This window comes from Ips typographus, linkage group LG8 (assembly GCF_016097725.1).
Source record: "Ips typographus isolate SLU linkage group LG8, UJ_Ityp_2.0, whole genome shotgun sequence".
Taxonomy (NCBI): Eukaryota; Metazoa; Arthropoda; class Insecta; order Coleoptera; family Curculionidae; genus Ips; species Ips typographus.
Window position 1 is genome coordinate 871,586 of NC_138429.1, and position 22,705 is coordinate 894,290.

Genomic DNA, 22,705 nt, shown 5'->3' on the forward strand with positions numbered 1-22,705 from the left:
AAAACCACTTTTATTATTATTATTAACAGAAATAAAGCGAAAGAGTACTTTTGGTATAATTTTTTTGGGTTAGGTTGAGTAAAATATGTGTTGGAAAGAAAAGAATCATCTTTTTAAAACAAACATTAATTTTAACATTTTGAGATCTATGGAACTTTCAAAATGATTCTAGAGGTCTCTGACAATTCAAAAAAAATCTGGAAAACTTGGAGACACTTGTACAGGCCTATGGCACTTTTTAGAAGATTCTCAATAGAATTTCTATGGATTCTTTGCTCCTATGTTGTAAGATTTTGGCAAAACATAGGCAAACAAACCCACAAGCATTAGTTTATCATACCTTGTTATTCAAACATTCAGTTTAACTGTAACTGTCAATGTGGATGTGATGTGAGCTCTCTTACAGACAGTTACAGAGTGGATTTTTTTTACCAAAATGTAGCTAAAACAACGCTTTATTAGTCCACCCTGTATAGTTTGTCCTAAAAAATTACTTAGTGACAGTTCCACGCTGGGAAATGTCATATTTACACAGAAAAACTTTGTCTACTTTGACAGGTCATAATTCTGATTGTATGACAGTTACAGAGTGGATTTTTTTACCAAAATGTAGCTAAAACAACGCTTTATGAGTCCACCCTGTATAGTTTGTCCTAAAAAATTACTTAGTGACAGTTCCACGCTGGGAAATGTCATATTTACACAAAAAAAACTTTGTCTACTTTGACAGGTCATAATTCTGATTGTATGACAGTTACAGAGTGGATTTTTTTACCAAAATGTAGCTAAAACAACGCTTTATTAGTCCACCCTGTACAGTTTGTCCTAAAAAATTATTTAGTGACAGTTCCACGCTGGAAAATGTCATATTTATACAAAAAAAACTTTGTCTACTTTGACAGGTCATAATTCTGATTGTATGACAGTTACAGAGTGGATTTTTTTACCAAAATGTAGCTAAAACAACGCTTTATTAGTCCACCCTGTACAGTTTGTCCTAAAAAAATTATTTAGTGACAGTTCCACGCTGGGAAATGTCATATTTACACAGAAAAACTTTGTCTACTTTGACAGGTCATAATTCTGATTGTATGACAGTTACAGAGTGGATTTTTTTACCAAAATGTAGCTAAAACAACGCTTTATGAGTCCACCCTGTATAGTTTGTCCTAAAAAATTACTTAGTGACAGTTCCACGCTGGGAAATGTCATATTTACACAAAAAAAACTTTGTCTACTTTGACAGGTCATAATTCTGATTGTATGACAGTTACAGAGTGGATTTTTTTACCAAAATGTAGCTAAAACAACGCTTTATTAGTCCACCCTGTACAGTTTGTCCTAAAAAATTATTTAGTGACAGTTCCACGCTGGAAAATGTCATATTTATACAAAAAAAACTTTGTCTACTTTGACAGGTCATAATTCTGATTGTATGACAGTTACAGAGTGGATTTTTTTACCAAAATGTAGCTAAAACAACGCTTTATTAGTCCACCCTGTACAGTTTGTCCTAAAAAAATTATTTAGTGACAGTTCCACGCTGGGAAATGTCATATTTACACAAAAAAACTTTGTCTACTTTGACAGGTCATAATTCTGATTGTATGACAGTTACAGAGTGGATTTTTTTTACCAAAATGTAGCTAAAACAACGCTTTATTAGTCCACCCTGTATAGTTTGTCCTAAAAAATTACTTAGTGACAGTTCCACGCTGGGAAATGTCATATTTACACAGAAAAACTTTGTCTACTTTGACAGGTCATAATTCTGATTGTATGACAGTTACAGAGTGGATTTTTTTACCAAAATGTAGCTAAAACAACGCTTTATGAGTCCACCCTGTATAGTTTGTCCTAAAAAATTACTTAGTGACAGTTCCACGCTGGGAAATGTCATATTTACACAAAAAAAACTTTGTCTACTTTGACAGGTCATAATTCTGATTGTATGACAGTTACAGAGTGGATTTTTTTACCAAAATGTAGCTAAAACAACGCTTTATTAGTCCACCCTGTACAGTTTGTCCTAAAAAATTATTTAGTGACAGTTCCACGCTGGAAAATGTCATATTTATACAAAAAAAACTTTGTCTACTTTGACAGGTCATAATTCTGATTGTATGACAGTTACAGAGTGGATTTTTTTACCAAAATGTAGCTAAAACAACGCTTTATTAGTCCACCCTGTACAGTTTGTCCTAAAAAAATTATTTAGTGACAGTTCCACGCTGGGAAATGTCATATTTACACAAAAAAACTTTGTCTACTTTGACAGGTCATAATTCTGATTGTATGACAGTTACAGAGTGGATTTTTTTACTAAAATGTAGCTAAAACAACGCTTTATTAGTCCACCCTGTACAGTTTGTCCTAAAAAATTATTTAGTGACAGTTCCGCGCTGGGAAATGTCATATTTACACAAAAAAACTTTGTCTACTTTGACAGGTTATAATTCTGGTTGTATGACAGTTACAGAGTGGATTTTTTTACCAAAATGTAGCTAAAACAATACTTTATTAGTCCACCCTGTACAGTTTGTCCTACAAAATTATTTAGTGACAGTTCCACGCTGGGAAATGTCATATTTACACAAAAAAACTTTGTCTACTTTGACAGGTCATAATTCTGGTTGTATGACAGTTACAGAGTGGATTTTTTTACCAAAATGTAGCTAAAAAAACGCTTTATTAGTCCACCCTGTACAGTTTGTCCTAAAAAAATTATTTAGTGACAGTTCCACGCTGGAAAATGTCATATTTACACAAAAAAACTTTGTCTACTTTGACAGGTCATAATTCTAATTGTATGACAGTTACAGAGTGGATTTTTTTACCAAAATGTAGCTAAAACAATACTTTATTAGTCCACCCTGTACAGTTTGTGCAAAAAAAATTAGTCAAACTGAGCAAGATTGGGACTCGTTGCAGGCCAAAATTTGAGGGTACATTTTTGAATCAAACCGTAAGAAGTGATAATAAATTCAGTAGAATTGGCAACACTGTAAAAAGTGGCGTGCACGCAAAGACACGTGTGAATCGTACTATATCAAGTTATTATTTTGTTTTTGCCCGTAAATGTAGGCGTCTAAAATTGCTTTACTATTCAACGGCGACTACTGCAAAACGGCCGTTCTGCGCATGGAGCGAGACATTTTGAGGTTAATTGACTTTTGTTTCAAAATGGCGGATCTACTGCTCGCGAAACGCGACAACGACGAAGTAAGATTTATAGTAAAAATCAAAGCGAATTGCGGTCGACGTCATTGTGTTGCAGCTACTGAAATTCGCGAGCAAATTTGTGCTCGAGTGCGCCAGTTTGTCTGGAACGTACTGTTTTTAGCGGCCGCCGCCATATTCCTGGCCCATCACGTGGTTTACGGCACACGATTGGTCAATTTCACATGTTAGATTTGGCACTTTTTTGAAAAAGGTCATTCTTTGTTGTTTTGCCAAAATTTTACAATATTGAGGTATTATACTTGCTTATTAAGTTTATCATTGTTACTGTTGTTTGTTATTGTTTTTTTTAACGTTTAGTAGAGGGTAGTTAGAAGTTTTGAAACAAAATACACAGAAACCGAACTAAATATGTTATGAAAGTAAATGGAAATATTTAGGAATGTTCTAATAACAAAGTTAGCCAAATAATTAGGCGCTTTCTCTCGTCAGTAAAAATCACATGACACCATTTTTATAAAACCACATCGAGGTCACGTGACTTTTTAATCGTAACGCGTTTGGATCCAAAATCACGAACCGAAAGCAAACGGCTATTAAAATCCCGTCGGTAAAATCAGACAACACTGTTGCAAAATCATGGCCTACTTAAAATTTTTTGGAGGTGTTCTGTCTTTGTCACGCGCATGCAATCATCTATATGTGTCCCTTACACGGTTTTCCTACGGCCGATTTGATTAATTGGAAAATGTCAGCCTGAAGGTTACATTTAAAGTGACAGTCCGCGAAATTGTCAGCGCCTACTATATGCATCAATACTGGGGTGATAACAGGTCACGTGACTGATCTGACACCACTTTTCATCGTAAAATAGACGTACTTAGTCTACACGTAAAATATTTGCGTAAATCTCATGCTTTTTCTTGTCCAATCACAAACAGTGCGGTGATTTATCCCATACATGGTGAACTTCAAACGCAAAACATGAAAGTTGCACTGACAGCTGTCACAGTATTCATAAGATGGCAGTGTGGCCATATTTAGCATATCAAAAAACGTTTTTGTTTGACATTCAATATAAGTACCCTTAGTTGCATCCTGTGAGAACGCTCAGATAACTTTTATAAAACCACTATTATTATTATTAAGAGAAATAAAGCCAAAGAGTGCTTTTGTCATAATTTTTTTGGGTTGGGTTGAGTAAAATATGTGTTGGAAAGAAAAGAATCATCTTTTAAAACAAACATTAATTTTAATGATACCTCTGTGATATACTAAAAGATTTCAATAAATACTTATATAATATACAAAATTGAAAAGATCTAGTAAACTAAGTACTTAGCATAATGATAACATGAATCCCCGCACTTAAAATTTAATTGCAAAATTGTTGAAATGTAATGTTAACCAGAAACGTGTAATACACACTTATTTGTTTAAGTCCTCTTGTATTTGAGCTAGTGTCTTGTCTTTGGTTTCCAGTACTACGAATTGCGTAAATAGCGCTGCCAGAAGTGAAAAACCAGCAAATCCTAAGAAACACGGTCCTTGATTTACCACACTGACCAGTTGAGCAAACCATTTTGTGATAACAAAACTGGTAGCCCAGCAAATAGCTGTGGCTAAAGCACCTGCTGATGATTTGATACTATTGGGAAATACTTCTCCAATAATAGCCCAAGGCAGTGGGCCAAAACCGACATTGTAAGTTATAATATACAGTACCAGCGATAAAATTGGCAGAAAGCCTAAAGAGCTAACGGACTTTTCGTCTGCGTGTCTCATTACTCCATAAACGCCTAAAATACTTTCGCTCAAAGCCATGCCAATACCAGAGAATATTAAAATAGTTTTGCGACCAAACAAACTTGTCGTAATAGGTGAAATGAAACTGGTACCAAACTGAACAGAACCAATGATCATAGAACAGTAAGCGGGTTCTAAAGATGTTCCGGCATCAGCAAAGATATCTTGGGCAAAAAAGAGAACCGCGTTGATTCCCGACATTTGCTGGAAGAACACCAATCCCGCTCCTATTATAAACGCTTTGGTAGTTCCTTTCGATTTAAAAATATCCAAAATACTGCCTTGTTCTTCCTTTTCAATTTCACTTCTAATCAGCTTTAGTTCCCGTTCCGTTTCCTCGTCTGATGCGTCGCGAATTTTTAACAATGCCTCTTTAGCCAAGTCGTGTTGGTTCTTTTGGACGTAGTAATGAGGCGTCTCAATACCGATAAGGAAGAATAGCACGAAAAAGCATGCGGGCAGTGCTGCCAACAGCAAATTGAACACCATTATACTGCAGTAGTGGCCTACGATGTAAGTGAACAAAAGTCCCAAACAAATGAACACGTTCATTCCAGGACCTAAAATTCCACGATGATCGTCCAATGACATTTCACCTACGTACATTGGCAACACTGTGAAAGTTCCACCAATACTCAGTCCGGTCAATAATCGAGCTATTATAATTTCTATGACCTGAAATTTGAAATACAAGAAAATCGTTATAAATTTGAATAGTCTGTGATATTAGAACCTTATTAGAAAATGCTGTAATCACTGAACTAATGACGTATGGAACTGCAATGGCAAGTAAAGTATACTTTCTGCCAATTCGATCAGCCAAGTATCCAAAAACGAATGGCCCTACGGCAGCACTAAGTGATAGAACAGCCCCAATCCATGATGATTCGTCATCTGTAAGCTCTCTATTTTCCAAAGTATGGGTGGAATTGAGTAACGAAATTTCCGGAGAGGTCCATGTTAGACTAGTTCCAGCAATAAAACCAATAATGCAACCTGGAAATTTAAATTTCGTACATGCTAGGTCTACTAAAACTGTAAACAACCTTATTATTATTCATAAATCTAAATGATTATTTATTTATAAATTCATTTGAATCAATGGCCTTTAAAGGTTGACTGCACAAGGTGTCAGTAGAATTTAATAATTTTCATGGTCAGATTGTGCTTGGAATTCGAAATTATCGAAAAACTGTTATTTCGTTAATTTGTAACTTAGTTTTTTCCATAAACTGTTCACATAGAAGAAATTATTATACAGGGTGGTCCAGTTTTAAGTGTCAATAATTCACCATTTGATAGCTATAATCAAAAAATAAGTTGACTTGCATTGTGTCATTTTTCTGAAAAAGGTTTCCCAAGGAAGATACAGTCCTCCAAATTTCAATTTAAAAAATCGTTTTATAGCTTAAAACTCAACATCCAAGACTTGTAAAAGTCCAAATTTGTACTGAATAGTCTAAAAGCTTTTTTACTACTAGGCTGTCAAACTTTAGGTTGTACATGTTTGATAGAATTTTTACTCTTGACATTTGATCGCTTATTTGACAACTTTGCTACTCCAACTATAGAAAGTGATTTAAAGAGAATTTCCCGGCCTACGCGATGGTGAAAGAACCAACTCGCTAACTGTCAAAATAACCGAGTTACAAGCTGTCAAAGTTGACGTAACACATGTTTGACTGAATTTTCTACTCTTGATATTTGAAGTCAAAATAACTCGCTTATTTGACAACTTTTGTACTTGAGTTATAGAAAGTGATTTAAAGAGAATTTCCCGGCCTACAGAATGGTAAAAAAATCAACTCGCTAACTGTTAAAATAACCGAGTTACAAGCTGTCAAAGTTGACGTAACACATGTTTGACTGAATTTTTTACTCTTGACATTTGAAGTCGAAATGACTCGCTTATTTGACAACTTTGCTACTCGAACTATAGAAAGTGATTTAAAGAGAATTTCTCGGCCTACATGATGGTAAAAAAATCAACTCGCTAAGTGTCACGTAATTTAAAAAATCTCAGTTCAAACTGAAAAACGGTCACGTGACCGTCAGGATATCGGTTTGATATTAAAAAAGAATCACGTGACTTTTAAAAAATTGTTTGATTATAGAAAATCGAGTCATTAGACTCTTTAAATAATACAGTAATGTGACCTGTAGGATTTCGTTTTGACGTTAAAATAATTGAAAATTGTCACGTGGCAATTTGCACTGTAAAGAGGGTCACGTGTCTTTAAAAATATCAGTTTAAACTGAAAAACGATTACGTGATCCTTCAAATGACATTTAAAACTGTCATGTGATATTATAAATTTCATTTTTAATCTTAAAAGAGTCACGTGACCTTCAGGATCTGTTTTGACGTTAAAAAGTCACGCGATTTGACAAAAAAATAGTCTAAACACAAAAACTGTCACGTCACGTTAAAAATGACATTTTAATCTTACAAATAGATACGTGCATCAGTTTAAAACTAAAAAAACGGTCACGTGACCTTTAGGATTCTGTTTTGACGTTAAAAAGAGTCGCGTGACTTTTAAAATTAATAGAATCTTTATTATCGATACTTCAAACCAGAAATTCTTATCTTGTGTAGTTTTCAAAATACGAGTGATTTAACTAAAATTTATTTGAAAAAATCAAGCTTACGCAGTTCAGATGGGATAGCAAAAGAAAGCGGATTGTAGGAAATACTGCAAAAGTTGGCAACTATGTCTGCAATGACGAGCTGTATTAGCGCCATCTCTTAGAGTTTAGCTACAACTGAAGCGGCCGAAATACATTAGGCAGCCCTTGAAGCGTAAACGGCTTCTTTTTTGTGGCTGATGACAATAGTCATAATTGATAAGATTTATTTTGCCATAAATTAATTTTAATAAAAATAATAATAATGAGTAAGTTTGTAACGTCTTTTGTTTGTCCATTTATAGTAACTTATTTATAAAAAAAATTTTTAAAAAACTTAAATATTCATTCATACATTATGTTATTTAATATCAATACAACATACTTCAACGTTGTCAATTATTTTATGTTATTTGCTTTGTATGGTCAAGTAGGTCGTGTGATTTAAGTACAGATTAAACATTTCAATTCATATTTTAATAAAGTGATGATAAACGCAATAAATAAGTGCTGCTCCTTTTTGCAAATTTGCCTACAAAATACAAAACTCTTCATTCCAGTCTTATATAGAACTAAAAAAAAATAGTAATATTTACCCGTCAAAATACTATACACAGAATATTCAAACATGGTGTGCACTAGTAATGACCGAACACAGAATCGAACAAAATAACCAACCCTTGAGTATAAGTGACACTGAAACAAAACGATCACAATACTTTAATCGTCAACCACTCTATGCAATCTTATCAAAAATTATCCACATTGTTCTTCAGTTCAATCAGCGATATTTATTGGTTCTGCATGACACAAATCTGTTCGGGAAAAAAAATAACAAACTCTTGAAGAGGTTTTGCAAACTATTATATTATGATTATTGGCATCCGTTAATGTTACCTTTATATGTAAGTGTTTCATTGACAAATACGTTATTGCATGGACATATAAAGGAAAACCCATAGATAAAATGCTTAATCGCTAATGGAAATGTTTAAGTTATGCAGTAGGTGTGTAGAGTACTTTCAACTTCAAACAATAATTATTGAAATAAAGTAAAAACTGTTAAGTGGAATAAGGAATACTTTTTTGGGGGATAAAACCGCAAAAAAACTCTAAATTTCAAGTAGTAACATCAACGGAACCTTGAGATAAATTACTATTATAATTGTACTGAAATTGATTATTTGACTTATCTTTAAGAGAGTTAATTCACAATATAATGGGTATAGTCCAGCTAAAACTAAATAAGTGCAAGTTACTTGGAAATTTCATTGAGAGTGGAACAAAACATCATTTTTAGCATCAACTTTCACGCAACATTCACTATAATGAATGTAATAATTAAATTAAATTTAAAAAATGTTAATATAACTAATATTAACTTTATTAAATTGTTTTTAACGTGCCAGAGGCCTCTGGCAGTTATTTTGAATTGCCAGAGGCCTCTGAAACCTTCTTAAGGTTACTATGAATTGGTTTTAACGTGCCAGAGGCCTCTAACAGCCATTTTGTATTGCCAGAGGCCTCTGAAACCTTCTTAACCTTACTATGAGTTGTTTTTAACGTGCCAGAAGCCTCTAGCAGCCATTTTGTACTGTCAGAGGCCTCTGAAACCTTCTTAAGCTTACTATGAATTGTTTTTAACGTTCCAGAAGCCTCTAGCAGCCATTTTGTATTGCCAGAGGCCTCTGAAACCTTCTTAAGCTTACTATGAATTGTTTTTAACGTGCCAGAGGCCTCTGACAGCCATTTTGTATTGCCAGAGGCCTCTGAAACCTTCTTAAGCTTACTATGAATTGTTTTTAACGTGCCAGAGGCCTCTGACAGCCATTTTTTATTGCCAGAGGCCTCTGAAACCTTCTTAAGCTTACTATGAATTGTTTTTAACGTGCCAGAGGCCTCTGACAGCCATTTTTTATTGCCAGAGGCCTCTGAAACCTTCTTAAGCTTACTATGAATTGTTTTTAACGTGCCAGAAGCCTCTAGCAGCCATTTTTATTGCCAGAGGCCTCTGAAACCTTCTTAAGCTTACTATGAATTGTTTTTAACGTGCCAGAAGCCTCTAGCAGCCATTTTTATTGCCAGAGGCCTCTGAAACCTTCTTAAGCTTACTATGAATTGGTTTTAACGTGCCAGAGGCCTCTAACAGCCATTTTGTATTGCCAGAGGCCTCTGAAACCTTCTTAACCTTACTATGAGTTGTTTTTAACGTGCCAGAAGCCTCTGACAGCCATTTTGAATTGCCAGAGGCCTCTGAAACCTTCTTAAGCTTACTATGAATTGTTTTTAACGTGCCAGAGGCCTCTGGCAGCCATTTTGAATTGCCAGAGGCCTCTGAAACCTTCTTAAGCTTACTATGAATTGTTTTTAACGTGCCAGAGGCCTCTGGCAGCCATTTTGTATTGCCAGAGGCCTCTGAAACCTTCTTAAGCTTACTATGAATTGTTTTTAACGTGCCAGAGGCCTCTGGCAGCCATTTTGTATTGCCAGAGGCCTCTGAAACCTTCTTAAGCTTATTATGAATTGTTTTTAACGTGCCAGACGCCTCTAGCAGCCATTTTGTATTGCCAGAGGCCTCTGAAACCTTCTTAAGCCGATATCAGTCGATTCAACTTTGGTAGAAAAGGGTCCATCTCTCTCTAATTCCTTTTCTCTTTTCAACTGTCCCTTCTTGTCAAATGATGTCACTATGTCTAAGATGACAAAAGGCCTATTTGCGCGTTTTCCAAAGATTTTGCATGTTTCATGAATTACATAATTAGATTAATCAGTAAAAAAAAAAGATATTGCAATACCTTACAGTGAGTAAACTATTCCTAATAAACTTGACTTACCACACAAAATCGAATACACAGAGAACTCAAATTTCAAACTCATTTCCCTAACACTGTATTGTAGTTAGTAATAATAACGAATAATTTCTCACGAGTTCGTAAAATAGTTTATAACAATTGGATTTAATAAAAATCTGCTGTTCCATATGATCGAATATTTGCTATATGTTACCCTATTTGTACTTCACACTTCACTACATTACAATGTAGATAATTTGGAATTTGGTAGGCGTAAAAGTGTAAATTTCTTAAAATAGTTTTTTATGCAGCAAGTTTTGCTCATTAAAGTTGATTCATTTCACATTTTTTGCTAAAGTACACATTACTTAATTACAAAAAGTATTATTTTCATGGTATAATTGACAAACAACTCCCATTTTTGATCATTATACTATTCTTGCTGTCCTGCAAGTTAATGTTTGACGACTAATTGCATTGGCTTAGTGGTCTAGACGTAAAGGTGAACGTTTAACCACTAAAGAATACAGTACAGACAAATTTTGAGTATTTAAAATGTAAATATTTTGCCAAATTTCGTGACTGATGATCTTTCCATTGTTGTCATGCATGTTATTAGGTTTTTTTTAATTGGAAATTGGTTTTTAAAGTTGAAGAATGCTTGTTCAATTTCTGCAAGTATAAAACATGCTGAGAACTTTAAAATTAAGTAAATGGATAGAAAAAATGGTGGGACCCAATAAGAATTTGTCTGATATTTTCAATTGTTGTCAAGTAAACAAAACACAGAAAACACGATTACATTTAGATTTCAAATGGGATTTCTAAGATTGGTTTTGCACTATAATTTTATTTTTTTTCAAGCGGTCTAAAATAAGCCTATTGTGTACCTGTACTGCCAGCATAGAAAGGCTATTTCATATCCTAGGAGGTAAAAAAATAATGTTCAGAACTTGATCCAGACTAAAAGCGTTGCATTTAGAAAAAAGCAGATGAAATTAATGCAACACTTACTTTGCTTTGATTGGCTCGTCAGGCTTGGCTCTGCAATCACGCGTATTTTTAAAGTCAACAGTTTAGGTATTGTTGCCAACACAAGCACCACAATTTTATAAAAAGTGTTCTTAAAGTGCTGATGAATTAATGGTGGATGCAACTGTCACTGTCTTTTATGTCAACATAAATCTGTGATGAAAACAACATAGCCTCAACTTTCCAACAAGCCTCAGAGCTGATGGATTTGTTGATTTCATGTTGAAAGTCAATTTTCACCAATGACAATGTAAGCTTTTTTGACGTTATGTATTAGCCTTTCCGGCATTTGTTATTGTTTGTTGTGTTTGTTGATTAAGGAAATTAGAAAAGGCATAAAATACTCAGCAAAGGTTCTTTAAATGTAAATCCCGTTTTTTAAGTCAACAAGAAAAATGTTGCCAACCAGCTTAACAGTTCCAACACAATCTCAACACTACTTCAACAAAACCATTCTCTGACGTCATTCATCACAACTTAATGTTGACTTTAAAAATACGCGTATACAATCCTTTCATGTTCTTATTCTGAAATACAGTTTTCCTGAAGGTGTCAGGGCTAAATTTGTGATCAAATTCAAAATCAACATAAACGGACTGACACAAAAAGACAAAAACTGATACGATTAACAACACGAAGCTATTTCCAAAGTTGTCTAACAGAGGGCGTATCATGGCTGTCTAGCGTCATCTGTCGATTACGGTTACGCGCTCCGAATTTACACGCAACGCGGTTCTTGATAATATACTTTCAAAAATGTTATCGGCCATTTGCTCTGGTTTTCTGGCTTCAAATCTCCGTTGTTCTATGAGAATGATATTTTTTCAGTAACCGTTATATATGTGTATTTACCAATCCGAATTAATCGGTTAACCTGATTACGCTTTCACTGTGTCATCTGTCAAAAATTGTGATGTCCATGGCACACTAATTCAAAATTCAAACACCTTGTACTAACCCTACTAATTGCGTTGTTGTATTGTCAAATAAAAGCTGGATTTATAAACTCTGTTATTCCCGTTGCTCGTAATTCGCGTCGTTTCCACGTTACTCGTAGTTCGTTGCTCGGACCGGTTGTTCGTGTGTTAACAGATTAATCAATTTATATTGTGTTACTGGTTGTTGGAGTTGTTCGTTTCTGATTGGTCAGATATATTTGACATTTGACATACCCCATATCTCAGCAAAATTGACACAGCACAATCCAAATATTCAAATGTAACCAAAGATAATTTTGTATTTTATTTGTTTCATATATTTTTGTCTGTTCTGGCTTCAATTTTAATTCAGTTTACTGGACAAGTTGGTGGTATAAAATGGATATGGATAAACGGATTCTCCTTGGTGCTTTTGGCTTAGTTATATGTGCCTATTTGGCATCAGCTACACAAAGAAAAAAACAAGTTCGCAGATACAAAGTTCGGCCCATCAATCGGCAGCGGATGGTTGGAGGAAGTTTTTATTACTACCAAAAAATGAAAAAACTAGATGAACCTCAATTTTTTAAATACACGAGAATGACGCATTCAGTATTCCAGAAGTTATTGACAAAAGTTGGACCGGAACAGAAACGAAAAACGCACAGATTACCAAACAAAGCCAAGCCAAGAAAACGGTCGAATGACTGGAACGTGCCTTTTAATAATTTTGTGTTGACGTTGGAAATGTCAATATCATCTGATCTCTTTAAGCACTCTCATTGGTTGAATCGCGAATCACCAGCAACAGAAATAAAATTTGGTTAAATGGGAACAACAGAGAATAACGGCCAGCAACAATGGAAAGTACGAGCAACGCGATAACCGAGGTTTATAAATGTATGCGTGCGAATCCCTATGTGTTATTTTCGGAACAGCGCCAATCACGAACAACGAATTACGAGCAACGGGAATAACAGAGTTTATAAATCCAGCTAAAGTTTCAGTGAAGCCGTAAAGCGACCCAAATCGCCAAAATGAGTGATAAAGTGATAAAATAACTTGTTCAGCACCTGCTTTAGCAGCAATAGCGTCAAATACGCTAAATAATTGGATTCCTGGCAGGTCAATAAATTCACCACTTGGGCCAGAGAACACCAAGCGGTCAATTTTACCGAAAATGTTGTATTGGCCTATTTTGCCCATTTAAGTAAATCATTGAAGAGTTAGACAATGTGGGCGCAATAGTCCCTGCTTAAAGCTGAGACAGTATAAATATTCTATCGTATAAAAAGGTGCAAGCATTTTTAAAGCGAAAAAGTGAAAACTATGCAGCTAAAAAGTCTAAAACTTTCACCAAGAACCAAGTAGACACTTTTTTAACAGAAGCACCTGACAAAAAGTATTTAGCCATGAAGGTAAGATCCGAAACATAAATTAATTTATGATTTTTTTTAATACCTATATTCAACATTTTTAGGGGCATGCCGATGTAATGAACTGGTAAACTTGAGAATTCAAGATATTGAATACATGGAAAAATTACAAGCCCAGAACATTTACAATTGTTGGAGAATTTTACATAAATATTTGTAAAAAATACTTGTTTCTTCGTCCAGATGTTATTGATAACTCTTCTTGTAGATAATGGTGGAGACATTTGCTCATTGAAAAGACACGGTGGTTGGAAGTATACAACTGTAGCAGAAGGCAAGAAATAAAAATGACACAGCAATGAAAATTCTGGATGTAAATGATTGTAATTTAATACCAATGGAGAACAATACCACAGATGATATCAGAGAACCAGTAATTTCAACAAACCCACAACAACAACCTACTTTAAAAAATAGACCATGAAGTAAAGGGGCAGGAATTTCTTTTATGGCAGAATTGTAAATTTGAAAATTGCTCATTTAAACTGACCGACAAAGAAAATGTGTAGATTATTAGTTACATTTTTCTATTAATTGATATTTTAATTTATGTTAATTGTGTTGTGAATATAAAAAGTTTGTAATGCAAGGAATAAAGCAAACAAACATGAAAAATCAGTGGTTTATTATGCCTAATGAAAAAGTTGAATTTATAAGATTGTGTTAAAATGATTGACCAAATTATGTATGCTAGTATTATCCTAACTAGCCAACAAATTGGGTTTTCCGGTCAAAACATCGCAAATCCATACACCCTGTATACATGCCCCTTGAAAAAAAAATAGTATACGTTACACGGACGTAGAAAGCGGTCTAAAATATGCTTATTATTGACGTGTACTGCCTAGAAAGACTACATTATGCTACTAGTAGAATAATGAATTCTTATTGTTGTACTAGTAAATAAATAATGTCAATATTGTCTTTTTTGACGCATGATGAAAAGGTTTATTGCGTCACATTGACATTTCGAGTTTATTGACGTCTTGGCGAAGGAAATGTGGTTGTCACAATAAATCTGTCGATATGAAAAACAAAAAGGTTCACACTCATGATTAACAAACTGGTGGACAAAAATTCCGAAATAATACTAAGTATTCAAGAAAATACTAAACTAATTTTAATAAATACTAAAAAAGCTAACAAATTATAGAACTTTTAAGCAAATTTAGGGGCTAAAGCTTCCACCTTGGCGATATATTGCTGTTTAGCTTGATCGGATGATAACCCTTTCTTTCCATTCCAGGCATTCCATTTAGCTGACGCTTCTAGCCCACTCGGTTTAGCTATATCCGTAAATAAGATTCCTATTACGAAATTTACGGACCTGATTGATTGGCTTACCGGTGTTCGTGTCTCCAACTGTAGCTTGCTTATACAGCGCATACACTTCCAGCACATCGGAATCTGGAGGCTTTTTCGTAAATGCTCTTGCTTTATTGGCCGCAACTTGAAAATCCTAAAACAAATACTTTTTACTTGCAAACATACTGATGACAAACGCAATACCTCGTCCAAACCCATTTTATCTACTTCGAGCGAATTGAAATCGTACAAAACGACTGGTGCAGATTCCTACAACCCATTTATAGCATTGTCTAATGTGACCTAGTATTCCATATCTAAAAGTTCTGACAACATAATGTTTAGGGTGACAAAGTGGTTCGAAACGTTATGTCACGTCAAGATATATTTTGAAAAATTACTTTATTAAATATTTATTTTTTAAATAGCGGTGTCGTATATCAATCTAGTGGATACCTATTGCATTATAGAAAGCTTCAAATTATGTAGAAATTTCTAAACTTTACACTGCACTTATTTTTTACGTTTTATCACATAGACGAAAAACAATATTCTACAAGATACACATTACATACCTATACATACAGGTGTGGTAAATCCAAAACCGACCATAGGAAAACCGTGTAAATGACAGAGAAACGTAAATAATTGCATGCGTGGGACAAAGACAGTAAACGAAAAAAATACCAAGTAGGCCATATTTTCAGTACGCTGTTGCAAAAATCCAATACAGTCGACAAAATTGATTTTGGTACGGTATTGGATTTTGGCAACAGCGTACTGAAAATATGGCCTACTTGGTATTTTTTTCGTTGACTGTCTTTGTCCGACGCATGCAATTATCTACGTTTCTCTGTCAGTTACACGGTATAATGTGTAAGTGCACTTAAGTCAATTAGATAAATAAAATAATAAATAATTTATTATGACTTATGTATATTTAAGTCTAACAAAATCAATAACCCTACGTCATTGTATGCATCTCAAATTAATCCACAAAATGATACTTTTGAATGTTACTTAATTGCAACAATCCATATAGGTATGTATATAAATATAGATACTTAGTTGGTAGTGATAATGTACATTTTATTAACTTTATAATTTATATTTGTTGAGCAAAAGCAATCAATCACAATAAAGCTTTTAGGTACACAGTACATAGGCATTGTATAGGTATTGCTAACCATTCATAAATCAATAAAATTCAAGTGCGATTAATATTTTTTATTAAATTTCGTCCTATAACTAGTCAATTATTCAACGCTTAACAACGGTTTAAACATTTTTTTATTCAAAAAATGTCCAAATTTGATGAGGATTTCAAAAATGTGCTCAAAACAATAATTTTCTTACCAAAAGTGGGTTTTACAGGCGATTTTGTCCCTGACTGTTCTTATAAATTGTGTTTCTGACAGTTCAAACTTTGACACCGCTTTTCTCCCTGACTGTACTAAATTTTGTAGTGTTTTTTCAGGTTATTAGATAGGAAATTTGATGAGGATTTCAAAAATGTGCTTAAAACAGTAATTTTCTTACTTGAAGTGGGTTTTAGAGGCGATTTTGTCCCTGACTGTTCTTATAAATTGTGTTTCTGACAGTTCAAACTTTGATACCACTTTTCTCCCTGACTGTACTAAATTTTGTAGTGTTTTTTTAGGTTATTAGATAGGAAATTTGATGAGGATTTCAAAAATGTGCTTAAAACAGTAATTTTCTTACTTGAAGTGGGTTTTAGAGGCGATTTTGTCCCTGACTGTTCTTATAAATTGTGTTTCTGACAGTTCAAACTTTGATACCACTTTTCTCTCTGGCTGTACTAAATTTCGTAGTGTTTTTTCAGGTTATTGGATAGGAAATTTGATGAGGATTTCAAAAATGTACTTAAAACAATAATTTTCTTACCAAAAGTGGGTTTTACAGGCGATTTTGTCCCTGACTGTTCTTATAAATTATGTTTCTGACAGTTCAAACTTTGATACCAATTTTCTCCCTGACTGTACTAAATTTTGTAGTGTTTTTTCAGGTTATTAGATAGGAAATTTGATGAGGATTCCAAAAATGTGCTTAAAACAATAATTTTCTTACCAAAAGTAGGTTTTACAGGCGATTTTATCCCTGACTGTTCTTCTAAATTGTGTTTCTGGCAGTCAAACTTTGACACCGCTTTTTTCCCTGACTGTTCTAAATTTTGTAGTGTTTTTTCAGGTTATTAGATAGGAAATTTGATGAGGATTTCAAAAATGTGCTTAAAACAATAATTTTCTTACCAAAAGTGGGTTTTACAGGCGATTTTGTCCCTGACTGTCTTTTAAACTGTGTTCAAGTTTCAGACCACAATTTTAAACTGAAGTGACTGAGAAAAGTTTGGTGGTTCACTAATTTTATCACCCAGTACTCAATTTTTAAGATAGAATTTTTTACTTTACACCACTGGAAAGAGGAATTTAAAACGGTTCTTTTAAGTGGTTGAACCACTCTAAACTCCCATAAATAACTGAGTTACAGGGTGTTCAACTTTCAAACCACAATTTGAACTGATTTAATATTTTGTTACATCAAACCATGCCAACGCTGAAAAAGTGTATATCTGCTTTGACACCTACGAGCTGGATTTTTTTTACCAGTATGTAGCCAAAACAATAGTTTATTTAACCACCCTGTACAGTTTTTCCAGAAAAAAATTGTGGTGCCAGAACGCTAGGCGGAGAAACGTTTGACAACATCGCAGCAAAATTTCCGCCTACTTGGATTTTTTTTAGGTTCTCTGTTTTTGTCTCGCGCATGCAATTATCAATGTTTCTCTGTCAATTACACGGTAAGTAAGTTTGTCGAGGGTATTGAATACTTACGGCGTTTGGCAACAGCGCGCTAAACATATGGCCTACTTGATATTTTTTTCGTTTTCTGTCTTTCTCCCGCGCATGCAATTACCTACGTTACACGGTTTTCCTATGGTCGCTTTTGGATTTACCACACCTGTACGAACAATAAACGTTACTTTCACAACAGGAAACGACAACACACAAATGCTGTTTTATTTAAAAAAAACCTGTTTAACAGAGGAATTGAAAATTTTACGTATTTTTAGAGTGAAATCCGGCAACATTGCTTTCAGACCACGCTAGGCTGTTTAACCTTCATGCTAAAAAGCCACGTAGCGTTCAAAAACTACTGGGTCGATTTTGTTTCATGTTTGCAACGATAGGGAAACGCAGAACCAGAACGCTTCTTATTCGTTAGGCGGTGAATGCTTGGAACGGTGCTGTTATTTTTTTCCGTTTATTCTTATTAAATCATGTAAGTAACACTTTAAAATATTTTTTTACTTCTACATTTAGTTCTACACATTACATGATACATATGTACCTACTTTATCATTGAAATTTGTGTTACGTTTGATTTGATTGATGATACAAAATAATTGACAAATTGTTTTTTAATATAGCTGCTTGTTTTCATCCAAACTTTTTTAACTGTTTTATTATCATGTCTATTTTGCTTACAAATATGAGAAATTTCCTATATCCGCTTTATTATATAGTTCTAATCAAAAATTCATGCAATTATAATCATTTGACGCAAAATTGATGTAATATACTTTTTTCAATAATTGTTATGGTCAGGTCGCCTATGGATAGCAATTGTCACAAAAAGCGTACGTCTTAGATAACCTCGCAAACAATTATTATATGACAGCTGACAGCTGAACTTATCAACGGCCCTACGTTCATGCTAGAATCACAGCCAACTACGATCATAACAATTATTGAACACCCGTTATTTTTGCCGCTTCTACATGATTGCAGCGTTCGGCTTCGCCGAATTTCATGTGCAAGCGGCAAATATGTACTTTCCGCTCTTAATATAGAATATACTGTTAAACAAACTTTATAACATTCTAGCCAATTTAAAAAGTAAAGACTTTACTAAAACAGCAATATTGAGTGGTTATATCACACTGTTACGATTGATTTACAATTATCTAAGTCAAACTAAAAATAGAAAGATAAAAACATTAAGTAACACTCCCTTGAGATAACCCAGTCCTACAACTAATATTTAGCTGATATAACAAGGGACTTATAAACAGGCTTGGCAAAAAAATCGTTAATTTTACGGATTGTCAAGAAGTTAATTGCAGTACACCTTCTCTTGGTAACGTTATGCAAGATTGCAATTAGTATTAGTGTTATTGCTTACAAATATTGCCTGCGTAGCAAAATACTTTACTTATTGGATAATATATTTTTTTTATTTTCAGATTCAACATGTCTTTGGACGAGGTAAGTGCCTGAAGTGAAAAGAAATTTAATTCAATAACAAATAACCCAATTTATCCACTATTTTTCATTCATCCATTATAGGTATACAGGTGTGGTAAATCTAAAAGCGACCATAGGAAAACCGTGTAACGGACAGAGAAACGTAGGTAATTGCATGTGCGGGAGAAAGACAGAAAACGAAAAAAATATCAAGTAGGCCATATTTTTAGCGCGCTGTTGCCAAACGCCGTAAGTAAGTTTGTCGAGGGTATTGAATACTTACGGCGTTTGGCAACAGCGCGCTAAAAATATGGCCTACTTGATAATTTTTTCGTTTTATGTCTTTCTCCCGCGCATGCAATTACCTACGTTTCTCTGTCCGTTACACGGTTTTCCTATGGTCGCTTTTGGATTTACCACACCTGTATGTATACATCCTGTTCCTTATTCTTTATATAGGATAAATATGCTCCAACTGTCCCGAATAATCGAATACAACAAAAGTCCATATATAAATATAAATAAACTTGAATTAACAAACAATAACTTAACTTTGAAATAGCAACCATGATGACGTCATTCATGCTTTATGAAAATTCTATACGTTTTAGCGTTTCAACAAAGCTGCCGAAGATGTTAAAAACCTAAAATCAAAACCATCCGACAACGACCTCTTAGAGCTTTACGCCCTATACAAACAGGGTACAGTTGGAGACGTTAATACATGTAAGTAAAATGATTTTTTGTCGAATATAAGGGCAACTTTTTAATAAAATCATTTCCAGCTCGTCCAGGACTGTTAGATCTAAAAGGCAAAGCAAAATGGGACGCTTGGAACGAAAGGAAGGGACTGTCTCAAAACGAAGCCAAAGACAAATACATTGCTAAAGTGGAATCCCTTATCAGCTCACTGGGACTGCAATAATCTAGTTACTTTTAACTAATTTAACTCACAAATTGAGAAGAATACATAAGCAAACATACACATTTTTGTTTAATAATTTTTATTATAAATGTGGGAATAAAGGACCAAAAAGTTGTTATATTTAAATATAAAAAACAATAAAGTAACCTCTTTTCTATTGGAAAATTAATATAACTTTCAATAACAAAAATTCTTCTTTAAATCCTAGATTTTAACTTTATCAAGTTCAATATTTATTGAGTTACTTCTAGTTTCTAACCTTCTAACAATTTGGTAGACTTTCCAGCAAAACCACCTTTCTAGGACTGTGGTATAATAATTAAATGATTTCAAGAGAGAAAATTTGTAACATTACTCCATGGGAATAATAGTGTGTGTATTTTTATGCTTCTTCATACTACTAGAACAGTAAAAACCCTTTCCACATACTGGACAATTGAAAGGTGTTTCACCTGTATGAGTTCTGGTGTGAACTGTAAAATTTGTTTTCAAAGCGAATGTTTTTCCACATAACGTACAGGCATACGGTCTGAAAAAAGCTCTTTAACAATTTAACTTGGGTTTTTAGCATGAATTTACCTTTCTCCACTATGAGTTCTCTGATGTATCTTGAGATGTGACTGTTGCGAGAAAGACTTGTGGCATATGGCGCATTTGAAGGGTTTGTGTCCGGTATGTCCTAAATTATGGGTAAACAAGGATCCGGCATGTGCAAAAGATTTTTTGCATATTTGGCAAACGTATGGCCTCTCTCCAGTGTGAACCTGGTTGCAACACAGCATAAGTAATTCATTATTGTAATACCAAACTGTAAACCTTAGTATGTGACTGCAAGTCCGCTTTTCTTACAAATCCTTTCCCGCAGTCGCTACACAAAAAAGTTTTTTCTCCATGTATAATTTCGTGTTTCTTTAAAAACAACAGTTTTGCAAATTCCTTTCCACAAGTCTTGCACTTATATTCCAGTTTTATATTATTCTCCTCTGTTGGGTGATGTTTTTTTATGTGAAGGTTGCAGGCGCCCTGTCTTTTAAAAACACGATCACAGAATTTACATGTGAATTGCAGGTGCGCTGTATGGACTGTGTGACATTTTTGCCTATGAGCTTTTAAGCATTTAGATGCTATAAAACCTAAAAAACCCCAATAATGCTCAGTTTAATAATGCATTTTCAAACTCTACTAAAAGTAGTGCAAATAAGCTATTTTTTTAGGATTAAACAAAAGGATAGTCTTAGAAGAAACCTTGTTTAACAGGACAAAACACAAAAAACCAGAAAACACAATGTTTCTTGATATGCGTAAATTAAAATTATTTTGGATACTGAAAATATGGAATTTTACATAAAATGGTAAATATTTCAGAAACATATGTTATGACAAAAGGTTTCTTTTAGACTCTCGAGTTGTGGTGGTTCAGAAAATTAGTGGGTATTGTTGGGGTAGGTTAGGTTAGTTATTGATAATTATCAGGAAGTACTGGGGCATTACAAGTGGGCATATTAGTAATTAGTGTACAAAATTTTACTCAGCAGTCAAACCTTATTTACCTTTTCCACAAATCTGACACACATGAGGTTGTTCTCCTGAATGTACCATTTTGTGCCTGTTTAAACTGCTGGTCATAGTAAAACTAAGATGGCAATCTTCACATTTGTAGGGCCTATCTTTTGTATGCACCCTAGTATGTCTGATCCACCTATGCTTTAATGAAAAGGACTTTTTGCAATACTGGCAATGGTACCCATGTCTGTGTTTAACTTGTTCCTTGTTTCTTTCTGGTGTAATGTCTTGGGTTTTAATTTCATTGATATTAGGATCATTCATGTTAATAGTACTCTCCATTTTTTCTAAAGAGTTGCTCAGTAATGATTTCAGCAGTGCTTCATTCTTCATACATTTGAGTTTAAAACCGTAAAAGTTGCGCAAATGATACAAGCATATGGAACACATTTTTTGTGGTAGTCTTTTATCTTCAATATCCTGAAAAAGTTTTTATAACATTAATTTTCTTAAACTGAGAGAAGAGATTACATTTTTATCTACTAGACCCAATAGTGTGTTTTTTTACAGAAATTTAATAAATTAGGTAAAAACATACTATTTATCATCATACTCATTTTGAAATGATTAGTATATTTCTACATACCAGATGAGGAATACAACCCCTCAGGAGATTTTCTACTGTATTATCCTGGAAGGTAGCATCAATAGGGCCTAAGAGGTTTTTGGATAAGCAAGTTCGACACACTTGCGAAAACTGTTCCACATTTAATTCCGAATCCATTATTCTTTACTATTAAAAAATAAATAAAAACAATATGTAGGCATTCTCATAATTTGTTAGTTTGTTTTGGTTTTGATAATGTCAAAAGTCAAAACACAAGCCGCAGTGTTGCCACAAAAACTTTTTAAAAAA

General features: G+C 34.0%; 4 protein-coding genes and 1 long non-coding RNA gene across 7 annotated transcripts; 2 read left to right on the forward strand and 3 right to left on the reverse strand.

Annotated features, from left to right (window-relative positions):
• Positions 1-4,412: 4,412 nt before the first annotated feature.
• On the reverse strand, positions 4,413-8,367 carry LOC145732972 (facilitated trehalose transporter Tret1-like). The gene is made up of 3 exons (XM_081985545.1): positions 8,211-8,367; positions 5,720-5,982; positions 4,413-5,661 (listed from the first exon to the last, which is right to left on the reverse strand). Exons 1-3 carry the CDS (start codon positions 8,242-8,244, stop codon positions 4,609-4,611), a joined length of 1,350 nt encoding a protein of 449 aa, XP_081841671.1. The 5' UTR covers positions 8,245-8,367; the 3' UTR covers positions 4,413-4,608.
• Positions 8,368-12,232: 3,865 nt separating this feature from the next.
• Positions 12,233-14,406, forward strand: LOC145732980 (uncharacterized). The gene is made up of 2 exons (XR_014179099.1): positions 12,233-13,773; positions 13,836-14,406. It is a non-coding gene; the product is annotated as an uncharacterized LOC145732980 (long non-coding RNA).
• A 482-nt stretch (positions 14,407-14,888) lies between these two features.
• Positions 14,889-17,990, reverse strand: LOC145732977 (acyl-CoA-binding protein homolog). Its single transcript, XM_081985555.1, has 4 exons — positions 17,949-17,990; positions 15,301-15,366; positions 15,136-15,250; positions 14,889-15,077 (listed from the first exon to the last, which is right to left on the reverse strand). The coding sequence occupies exons 1-4, from the start codon at positions 17,973-17,975 to the stop codon at positions 14,950-14,952; spliced, it is 336 nt and encodes a 111-aa protein (XP_081841681.1). The 5' UTR covers positions 17,976-17,990; the 3' UTR covers positions 14,889-14,949.
• A 265-nt stretch (positions 17,991-18,255) lies between these two features.
• LOC145732978 (acyl-CoA-binding protein homolog) lies at positions 18,256-20,476 on the forward strand. 3 transcript variants are annotated; one of them, XM_081985556.1, is made up of 4 exons: positions 18,256-18,396; positions 19,361-19,382; positions 19,973-20,087; positions 20,147-20,476. In XM_081985556.1, the coding sequence occupies exons 2-4, from the start codon at positions 19,368-19,370 to the stop codon at positions 20,284-20,286; spliced, it is 270 nt and encodes an 89-aa protein (XP_081841682.1). In that variant the 5' UTR covers positions 18,256-18,396; positions 19,361-19,367; the 3' UTR covers positions 20,287-20,476. The 3 variants fall into 3 exon arrangements, with proteins under 3 accessions (XP_081841682.1, XP_081841684.1, XP_081841683.1); XM_081985558.1 differs by lacking the exon at positions 18,256-18,396 and adding an exon at positions 19,154-19,254; XM_081985557.1 differs by lacking the exon at positions 18,256-18,396 and adding an exon at positions 19,163-19,279.
• Positions 20,349-22,674, reverse strand: LOC145732973 (uncharacterized). The gene is made up of 5 exons (XM_081985546.1): positions 22,436-22,674; positions 21,837-22,269; positions 21,103-21,419; positions 20,866-21,050; positions 20,349-20,815 (listed from the first exon to the last, which is right to left on the reverse strand). The coding sequence occupies exons 1-5, from the start codon at positions 22,571-22,573 to the stop codon at positions 20,638-20,640; spliced, it is 1,251 nt and encodes a 416-aa protein (XP_081841672.1). The 5' UTR covers positions 22,574-22,674; the 3' UTR covers positions 20,349-20,637.
• Between the last annotated feature and the right edge of the window lie 31 nt (positions 22,675-22,705).

Bases quoted from the DNA above. Each gene is read 5' to 3' on its own strand.
- LOC145732972 (XM_081985545.1), bottom strand. From the start codon at position 8,244: ATGTTTGAATATTCTGTGTATAGTATTTTGACGG. The intron at 5,983-8,210 runs GTAAATATTACT...TTAAATTTCCAG, and splicing joins TGTGTATAGTATTTTGACGG to GTTGCATTATTGGTTTTATT. The intron at 5,662-5,719 runs GTTCTAATATCA...TTCAAATTTCAG, and splicing joins TTACAGCATTTTCTAATAAG to GTCATAGAAATTATAATAGC.
- LOC145732977 (XM_081985555.1), bottom strand. From the start codon at position 17,975: ATGTTTAGCGCGCTGTTGCCAAACGCC. The intron at 15,251-15,300 runs GTATTGCGTTTG...TATTTGTTTTAG, and splicing joins ATAAAATGGGTTTGGACGAG to GATTTTCAAGTTGCGGCCAA. The intron at 15,078-15,135 runs GTAAGCCAATCA...TTACGGATATAG, and splicing joins AGTTGGAGACACGAACACCG to CTAAACCGAGTGGGCTAGAA.
- LOC145732978 (XM_081985556.1), top strand. The intron at 20,088-20,146 runs GTAAGTAAAATG...AATCATTTCCAG, and splicing joins AGTTGGAGACGTTAATACAT to CTCGTCCAGGACTGTTAGAT.
- LOC145732973 (XM_081985546.1), bottom strand. From the start codon at position 22,573: ATGGATTCGGAATTAAATGTGGAACAGTTTTCGCAAGTGTGTCGAACT. The intron at 21,420-21,836 runs GTAAATAAGGTT...GGGGTTTTTTAG, and splicing joins GTGTCAGATTTGTGGAAAAG to GTTTTATAGCATCTAAATGC. The intron at 20,816-20,865 runs GTAAATTCATGC...AGCTTTTTTCAG, and splicing joins AGAACTCATAGTGGAGAAAG to ACCGTATGCCTGTACGTTAT.